General features: G+C 47.1%; 1 protein-coding gene across 3 annotated transcripts in view; it reads left to right on the plus strand.

Moving 5' to 3' along the window:
- pdxdc1 (pyridoxal-dependent decarboxylase domain containing 1) overlaps positions 1 to 7,876 on the plus strand; it is a 38,528-nt gene extending 30,652 nt beyond the window's left edge. Inside the window, exons 22-24 of one of the 3 annotated variants that reach the window (XM_056406114.1) lie at positions 5,303 to 5,629; positions 5,843 to 6,112; positions 6,212 to 7,876. In XM_056406114.1, the coding sequence (XP_056262089.1) occupies positions 5,303 to 5,629; positions 5,843 to 6,090 (575 nt within the window). In that variant the 3' untranslated portion in view covers positions 6,091 to 6,112; positions 6,212 to 7,876. Of the gene's footprint in view, positions 1 to 5,302; positions 5,630 to 5,842; positions 6,132 to 6,211 lie in introns of all 3 variants that reach the window. The other 2 variants (XM_056406113.1, XM_056406115.1) reach the window with 2 other exon arrangements.
- Positions 7,877 to 10,445: the final 2,569 nt, after the last annotated feature.

Below are 10,445 nucleotides of genomic sequence, written 5' to 3' on the forward strand. Positions count from 1 at the left end.
CATGCTAAACCCACAGCTACATGCTAAACCCACAGCTACATGCTAAACCCACAGCTACATGCTGAACCCACAGCTACATGCTAAACCCACAGCTACATGCTAAACCCACAGCTACATGCTAAACCCACAGCTACATGCTAAACCCACAGCTACATGCTGAACCCACAGCTACATGCTAAACCCACAGCTACATGCTGAACCCACAGCTACATGCTAAACCCACAGCTACATGCTAAACCCACAGCTACATGCTGAACCCACAGCTACATGCTAAACCCACAGCTACATGCTGAACCCACAGCTACATGCTGAACCCACAGCTACATGCTAAACCCACAGCTACATGCTGAACCCACAGCTACATGCTGAACCCACAGCTACATGCTAAACCCACAGCTACATGCTGAACCCACAGCTACATGCTAAACCCACAGCTACATGCTGAACCCGTGGCGCCGTACGTGATGGCTGCTGTGTTGCGAGCTCCCGGATTTTGTAGTAGTTTTTTGTTATTTATTCTTCTTATTGCGACTATATTTGCGCAAAACGTTAGCAGCCAGTTAACGTACGACAGATGCACACTTCTGGAGATTGGATCGGCAGTTGCTCGCCGCCTACCAGAGTTTTTCAACTCTTACTCGGACGTCCGCCAGGAACAGTAGCGGAACTATCTCCGTCCATTTTAGGCGCGATCTCACGCAAGCGTCCGACGGAGGGGAAGCGAGCTGGCGTGCTGGTCAGGCTGAGACGCCGAGCCAATCGACCCCACTACCCACCATTTTACTGGCAAATGTACAGTCTTTGGACAATAAGCTACGAGCTACAGGCTCGTATTCAATTCCACCGGGAAACTAAGGACAACTGCATCATCTGCCTTACGGAGACATGGATGTCGGAGGAGGTTACCGACTCAGCCATCGAGCCGGCAGGATTTTCCGTCCACCGCGGACAGAACAAAGACTCTCTCTGGTAAAGATCGTGGAGGGGGTATGTCTCATGATAAACAGATCTTGGTGCAACCAAAGTCATGTACATACTCTCAAGTCGTTCTGTTCCCCGGACCTGGAGTACCTAATGCTCATGTTCGACCATTCTGGCTACCAAGGAGTTTACAGCAGTCACCGTAACTGCTGTGTACATTCCGCCTCAAGCTAACACGGACATAGCGCTGAAGGAACTCTACGGGCGATCAGCGAGCAGGAGTCGGCACACCCGAGGCTGCTTTCATTGTGGCGGGGACTTCAACAAAGCGAACCTGAAGAAAGTTCTCCAAGTTCTATCAACACATAACAAGCAACACGCGGGGGGAGCGGATTCTCGACCACTGCTACACTCCCTTCCGGGATGGATACAAAGCCCTCCTCCGCCCACCGTTCGGCAAATCGGACCACCGCTCCATCCAACTACTCCCCGCCTACAGGCAGAGGCTTAAGCAGCAACCAATCGCTGTGAAGGAAGTGCAACGCTGGTCGGACCAATCGGAGTCTATGCTACAGGACTGTTTTGAACGTGCTGACTGGGATGTGTTCAGGGTCGCGTCGGACAACAACGTCAGTGAGTATGCGTCGTCAGTCACCGGGTTCATCAAGAAATGCATAGATGACGTTGTTCCTACCAAGTCGGTTCGGATTTATCCCAACCAGAAACCGTGGATAAATGGCGATGTTCGCTGCACTCACGCGTAACACCGCCTTTGACTCCGGGAATATGGCGGAATACAAAGGAGCCCGCTACGACCTCCGTAAGACCATCGGCTCTGCCAAGCGGGAGTTCAGGAACAAGGTGGAGGAAAAGCTCAAGAGCCATGACGTGAGAGGTGTGTGGAAGGGGCTACAGACAATCACGGACTTCAGAGGGAGAACCAGCGGTGAAGAGAACTCCTCTACCTCCCTCCCAGGCGAGCTAAATACATTCTTTGCTCGGTTCGACGTGAACGGCAGCCTGCCGAAGGCAGCGCTGCCGAGGAGACCAGCCTGCTGATCATCTCAGAGGCTGACGTGCGCAGAGCCTTCAAGCGGGTGGACATCCGGAAGGCGGCAGGTCCCGACCACATCCCGGGGCGCGCCCTCAGAGCATGTGCAGACCAGCTGGCAGGAGTCTTCGCAGACATCTTCAACCTCTCCCTGTCCCAGGCTGTTGTTCCTGAGAGCTTCAAGATGTCCACCATTGTGCCTGTCCCCAAACACCCCAAGGTAACCTGCCTGAATGACTGGAGACCCGTAGCCCTCACCTCGATTGTCAGTAAATGCTTGAGAGGTTGGTCAAGGACTTCATTTGTTCCATGTTGCCTGCCACGCTGGACCCATGGCAATTTGCATATCGTCAAAACAGATCCACCGACGACGCAATTGCCATGGCACTTCACACCGCCCTTTCCCACCTGGAGGGGAGGAACTGTTGTGTGCGAATGCTGGTTGTGGACTACAGCTCAGCGTTCAACACTATCGTTCCCGCCAAGCTCGACACCAAGCTCAGAGGTCTAGGCCTGCACTCTACCATGTGCAGCTGGATACTGGACTTCCTGTCGGGCCGCCAGGTGGTGAGGATGGGCAGTACCACCTCAGAGCCGCTGACCCTCAACACGGGAGCCCCTCAGGGATGCGTGTTGAGCCCTCTCCTCTACTCCCTGTACACCCACGACTGCACGGCCATGCACAGCTCCAACGTCATCATCAAGTTTGCTGACGACACAACAGTGTTGGGGCTGATCACCCACGGACGACGAGACAGCCTACAGGAGGAGGTTGGATCACTGGTACAGTGGTGCCAGGAGAACAGCCTCGTCCTCAACGTCAAGAAGACCAAGGAGCTGATCGTGGACTACAGGAAGCGGAGAGGAGAGCACACCCCATCTCCATAGACGGAGTTGCAGTAGAGAGGTCAGCAGCTTCAAGTTCCTCGGCGTGCACATCTCCGAGGACCTCACATGGACCACGCACACCACTCACGTGGTGAAAAGGGCCCAACAACGCCTGTATTTCCTTAGGCGACTGAGGAAATTCAACATGGCCCCTCGCATCCTCAGAACATTCTACACCAGTACCATCGAGAGTGTTCTGACAGGTTGCATCACCGTCTGGTACGGGAACTGCACCGCCCTGGAGCGTAGGGCACTACAGAGGGTGGTGCGGTCGGCACAGTACATCGTTGGAGGTGAGCTTCCTCCATCCTGGACATATACACCAAGCGGTGCGTGGCCAGGGCCAAACGGATGATGAAAGACAATAACCACCCCGGCCACAAACTGTTCACCCTTCTACCGTCAGGCAGGCGATACCGCAGTATCAAGTGCCGCACAAACAGACTGAGGACAGCTTCTTCAGTCAGGCCATCAGGCTGCTGAACAAGGACTGAGACCCTCATTAACACTACACACCAGAACATATTCTGTGAATATCTATGGCCATGGTGTATATTTTATTACATTGTTTTATATATATATATTGTATATATATATTGTATGTATATACATATATATATATATATTGTCTCAAAAAAGTGTATATTTTATTACATTGTTTTATATATATATATTGTCAGGATGTATATTCTATTACATTGTTTTATATATATATATTGTTAATACTTTCTTCTTTTTTGTGTGGATATTGTATAGTTTATTCTCATTCTTATTCTTTTTTTAGTCTGCTACTGCTGTCGGGTGTTTTGCACATAAGAATTTCACAAACCGATTATACTTGTATAAAAGGGGATGTGACAATAAAAAACTTGAAACCCACAGCTACATGCTGAACCCACAGCTACATGCTGAACCCACAGCTACATGCTGAACCCACAGCTACATGCTGAACCCACAGCTACATGCTGAACCCACAGCTACATGCTAAACCCACAGCTACATGCTGAACCCACAGCTACATGCTGAACCCACAGCTACATGCTGAACCCACAGCTACATGCTGAACCCACAGCTACATGCTGAACCCACAGCTACATGCTAAACCCACAGCTACATGCTAAACCCACAGCTACATGCTAAACCCACAGCTACATGCTGAACCCACAGCTACATGCTGAACCCACAGCTACATGCTAAACCCACAGCTACATGCTAAACCCACAGCTACATGCTGAACCCACAGCTACATGCTAAACCCACAGCTACATGCTGAACCCACAGCTACATGCTGAACCCACAGCTACATGCTAAACCCACAGCTACATGCTGAACCCACAGCTACATGCTAAACCCACAGCTACATGCTGAACCCACAGCTACATGCTGAACCCACAGCTACATGCTAAACCCACAGCTACATGCTGAACCCACAGCTACATGCTGAACCCACAGCTACATGCTGAACCCACAGCTACATGCTGAACCCACAGCTACATGCTGAACCCACAGCTACATGCTAAACCCACAGCTACATGCTGAACCCACAGCTACATGCTGAACCCACAGCTACATGCTAAACCCACAGCTACATGCTGAACCCACAGCTACATGCTGAACCCACAGCTACATGCTGAACCCACAGCTACATGCTGAACCCACAGCTACATGCTGAACCCACAGCTACATGCTGAACCCACAGCTACATGCTGAACCCACAGCTACATGCTGAACCCACAGCTACATGCTAAACCCACAGCTACATGCTGAACCCACAGCTACATGCTGAACCCACAGCTACATGCTGAACCCACAGCTACATGCTGAACCCACAGCTACATGCTAAACCCACAGCTACATGCTGAACCCACAGCTACATGCTAAACCCACAGCTACATGCTGAACCCACAGCTACATGCTGAACCCACAGCTACATGCTGAACCCACAGCTACATGCTGAACCCACAGCTACATGCTAAACCCACAGCTACATGCTGAACCCACAGCTACATGCTGAACCCACAGCTACATGCTGAACCCACAGCTACATGCTGAACCCACAGCTACATGCTGAACCCACAGCTACATGCTGAACCCACAGCTACATGCTGAACCCACAGCTACATGCTGAACCCACAGCTACATGCTGAACCCACAGCTACATGCTGAACCCACAGCTACATGCTAAACCCACAACATGTATGTTAGGCTCATTAGCTCCTCTAGTGTGTCATGTAACATGCGAGTGTGTGACATGTGTGTGTGTAACATGCGAGTGTGTGACATGTGTGTGTGTAACATGTGTGTGTAACACGTGTGTGTTATATGTGTGTGTGTGTGTAACATGTGTGTGTGTAACACGTGTGTGTGTGTAACACGTGTGTGTGTGACACATGTGTCATGTGACACGTGTGTCATGTGACACGTGTGTGTGTGTGTCCATAGGGTCTCTGGACTCCACAGAGAACAAGTACTCCACCAAGACCCAGCCAGGCAGGCCGGCCCTGCAGGAGAGCCCCACCTCCTCCTCCAGGAGACACCCAGGTAGGTCTGGTCCCCGTGTGGGACTGAGCCCCTCCTCCTCCTCCAGGAGACACCCAGGTAGGTCTGGTCCCCGTGTGGGACTGAGCCCCTCCTCCTCCTCCAGGAGACACCCAGGTAGGTCTGGTCCCCGTGTGGGACTGAGCCCCACCTCCTCCTCCAGGAGACACCCAGGTAGGTCTGGTCCCCGTGTGGGACTGAGCCCCACCTCCTCCTCCAGGAGACACCCAGGTAGGTCTGGTCCCCGTGTGGGACTGAGCCCCTCCTCCTCCTCCAGGAGGGGTCATACGTGTGCTCTGAGCCACTGGAAGTCTGCTCATTAACATCTGTCCAGTTACACTCACAGCTGAAGTAAAGAGATGTTCAATAACTATACTCACAGGAGGAGAGCTTCTCTGCTCCTCGTGATCAGGGTGATCTGGTAAACTGCTCTCCTCCTCTCAGGTCAGAGGTGGTTCCAGCGCTCGGGGCCAGACTCCGGCTCCATCGGCCCCGCTGAGGAGACCACCGGGGAGGAGACCACCGGGGAGGAGAGTACCCCTCACGAGGAGGACCTCCACCCTGCAGGTGTTGAGGAACCAGAGAACCTCCAGGAGTCTCCTGTGCAGCAGGAGGAGAAGGATGGGGAGAAGCAGGAGAAGAAGCAGGAGGAGGAGAGGCATCCTGAAGGCCACGAGGAGGAGCAGAGCTAGGAACCTCACCGTCCTCTGAATGGTACCAGCCCAAAAGAAAGGTGTTACTACTTAAATCTAACTGGAGCTAGATTGGTATGATATATATATATATAAATGTTTATATATCTCTCTCTTAAAGGTCCCCCTGGTCCGTCCCTAGTGATGGAGACATGCGGTCCAGAGTCTCCAGGTGACCTCTGACCTCATCACCTCTCTTGAAGCCTCCTGTGTGTCTCACTGTAAATACTCAGGTGTTCTCTCTAACCCATGAAGATACTAACTATTTCAAATGAAGTGAATCTGTATAGAAGGAGTCTCATAATCTATTTAATAAAACATTTAATATGCACCTGTTAAACATCTTCATGTCTACTGGAACCAGGTTTAGAGAACGAGATCATTGTTATCAATAAAACGCTGTAGGTTATTAATTATGAATCTTACCTGATTAGTCATAATACACACATCTATTAGGAGATGAAGCTTTAATGGTTAATTGCTCAACAATTAGAGAAGAACGTGTAATTTTATGAGGAAAAGTTGTGAATTTACAACCGTGAAAAGACAGTTAGTGTAATTTTATAATATATATAAATATATATATATATAATATAATTTTGCAAGAAAATCTCATGATTAGGTAGTTACAACAATTAAACAATTAACTTTTTTAAACAAGCAAACATAATTAGTGGAAGAAGAGCATGTTCATGGTTTAATTACATTATTATTAAATAAGTAATGACAAGCTTATTACATAATATGTAATGAGAAGCTTATTATTACATTATTATACAATATGTAATGAGCTTATTATTACATTATTATACATATGTAATATGTAAAGATATTCTCTCTATCATGATCTTTTCGAGTTATTACAACTTTATTCTCACGATGTTTCCCTTATTTCCTCATGAACTTCTTTTCATATTAATATTCTCAGTTAATAACGGAGACCCTCTACTTCATGGACTGATTCTCTTCTAATGGCACATGTCAAGGTTTTCTTTGGGTCTTTTTATGCAACTATATGTGTGTGGGGGGGGGGGGTTGTCTGTCGGGTCACATGACCTCCTGTCTGACACGTGTGTGTCTTCTGTCCACGCGAGGTTCTTTCACAGCTCTGACGTCCATCTCTTGTCCCGTTTGCTGTCTTTTGGTATCCATGACAACAGATGATGAGCCCGTTAAGTACACGTATGTTAAGGATAAAGTGAGGAGTCCAGACGTCCATTCTGCACTGGGTCTGTGTGCCGGGTCCTCCAGGGTAGATCCTGAAGGACCCGGCACACTGTGGACACCTAGAGGGTAGATCCTGAAGGACCCTGCACACTGGGTGTTTGTGGTCCTGATGGACCCTGCACACTGGGTGTTGTGGTCCTGATGGACCCAGCACACTGGGTGTTGTGGTCCATTGTGAAATGAATGTGGTTGTGGATCCAGCCTGTGGTCCAGACCCTCAGACCCCGAACCAAAGACCTGCTGTTGCAGAGCTGTTGAGCCTGAAGATGTGGACAGTGGAGGGAACCCGGTCCCAGAAGAACCCGTCAGCATGACTGCACTTGTTCTGTAGATGGTGTGTTTACTCCTGTTCTTTATTTAATTGTTGACGGTGTAAATGAATCGTATTGATCGTGTGTCATTTGATCCGATGTTAATCTGTAACGTCTCACGTCTGAATGATTTGATATGCAGAATGTTTCCTCTTGAATGTTTTCTACGATTAGTTTACAGAAAAGCCTCTGACATCTTCTGTACATTCCTAACAGAATAAATTCAAAGTTTTGAAATCTAAACTGTTTCTGGTTGAACTGGTCACTTAATGGAGGAACTGGTCACTTAATAGATGAACTGGTCACTTAATGGAGGAACTGGTCACTTAATGGTTGAACTGGTCACTTAATGGAGGAACTGGTCACTTCATGGATGAACTGGTCACTTAATGGTTGAACTGGTCACTTAATGGAGGAACTGGTCACTTAATGGAGGAACTGGTCACTTAATGGAGGAACTGGTCACTTAATGGAGGAACTGGTCACTTAATGGAGGAACTGGTCACTTAATAGATGAACTGGTCACTTAATGGAGGAACTGGTCACTTAATGGAGGAACTGGTCACTTAATGGAGGAACTGGTCACTTAATAGATGAACTGGTCACTTAATGGAGGAACTGGTCACTTAATGGAGGAACTGGTCACTTAATGGTTGAACTGGTCACTTAATAGATGAACTGGTCACTTAATGGAGGAACTGGTCACTTAATAGATTAACTGGTCACTTAATGGAGGAACTGGTCACTTAATAGATGAACTGGTCACTTAATGGAGGAACTGGTCACTTAATGGTTGAACTGGTCACTTAATAGATGAACTGGTCACTTAATGGAGGAACTGGTCACTTAATAGATGAACTGGTCTCTTAATGGAGGAACTGGTCACTTAATAGATGAACTGGTCACTTAATGGAGGAACTTGTCACTTAATGGAGGAACTGGTCACTTAATAGATGAACTGGTCACTTAATAGATGAACTGGTCACTTAATGGTTGAACTGGTCACTTAATGGAGGAACTGGTCACTTAATAGATGAACTGGTCACTTAATGGTTGAACTGGTCACTTAATAGATGAACTGGTCACTTAATGGAGGAACTGGTCACTTAATAGATGAACTGGTCACTTAATGGAGGAACTGGTCACTTAATAGATGAACTGGTCAATTAATAGATGAACTGGTCACTTAATGGTTGAACTGGTCACTTAATAGATGAACTGGTCACTTAATGGAGGAACTGGTCACTTAATAGATGAACTGGTCACTTAATAGATGAACTGGTCACTTAATAGATGAACTGGTCACTTAATGGAGGAACTGGTCACTTAATAGATGAACTGGTCACTTAATGGAGGAACTTGTCACTTAATGGAGGAACTGGTCACTTAATGGAGGAACTGGTCACTTAATAGATGAACTGGTCACTTAATGGAGGAACTGGTCACTTAATAGATGAACTGGTCACTTAATGGAGGAACTGGTCACTTAATGGTTGAACTGGTCACTTAATAGATGAACTGGTCACTTAATGGAGGAACTGGTCACTTAATGGAGGAACTGGTCACTTAATGGTTGAACTGGTCACTTAATAGATGAACTGGTCACTTAATGGAGGAACTGGTCACTTAATAGATGAACTGGTTACTTAATGGATGAACTGGTCACTTAATGGAGGAACTGGTCACTTAATGGAGGAACTGGTCACTTAATAGATGAACTGGTTACTTAATGGATGAACTGGTCACTTAATGGAGGAACTGGTCACTTAATGGAGGAACTGGTCACTTAATAGATGAACTGGTCACTTAATGGAGGAACTGGTCACTTAATGGTTGAACTGGTCACTTAACGGAGGAACTGGTCACTTAATGGAGGAACTGGTCACTTAATGGTTGAACTGGTCACTTAATGGAGGAACTGGTCACTTAATAGATGAACTGGTTACTTAATGGATGAACTGGTCACTTAATGGAGGAACTGGTCACTTAATGGAGGAACTGGTCACTTAATGGAGGAACTGGTCACTTAATAGATGAACTGGTCACTTAATGGAGGAACTGGTCACTTAATGGTTGAACTGGTCACTTAATAGATGAACTGGTTACTTAATGGATGAACTGGTCACTTAATGGAGGAACTGGTCACTTAATGGAGGAACTGGTCACTTAATAGATGAACTGGTTACTTAATAGATGAACTGGTCACTTAATGGAGGAACTGGTCACTTAATGGTTGAACTGGTCACTTAATAGATGAACTGGTCACTTAATAGATGAACTGGTCACTTAATGGAGGAACTGGTCACTTAATAGATGAACTGGTCACTTAATGGAGGAACTGGTCACTTAATGGTTGAACTGGTCACTTAATAGATGAACTGGTCACTTAATGGAGGAACTGGTCACTTAATGGAGGAACTGGTCACTTAATGGTTGAACTGGTCACTTAATAGATGAACTGGTCACTTAATGGAGGAACTGGTCACTTAATAGATGAACTGGTTACTTAATGGATGAACTGGTCACTTAATGGAGGAACTGGTCACTTAATGGAGGAACTGGTCACTTAATAGATGAACTGGTTACTTAATAGATGAACTGGTCACTTAATGGAGGAACTGGTCACTTAATGGTTGAACTGGTCACTTAATGGAGGAACTGGTCACTTAATAGATGAACTGGTTACTTAATGGATGAACTGGTCACTTAATGGAGGAACTGGTCACTTAATGGAGGAACTGGTCACTTAATGGTTGAACTGGTCACTTAATAGATGAACTGGTCACTTAATGGAGGAACTGGTCACTTAATGGAGGA

Source organism: Pseudoliparis swirei, chromosome 23, assembly GCF_029220125.1.
Source record: "Pseudoliparis swirei isolate HS2019 ecotype Mariana Trench chromosome 23, NWPU_hadal_v1, whole genome shotgun sequence".
Classification (NCBI taxonomy): Eukaryota; Metazoa; Chordata; class Actinopteri; order Perciformes; family Liparidae; genus Pseudoliparis; species Pseudoliparis swirei.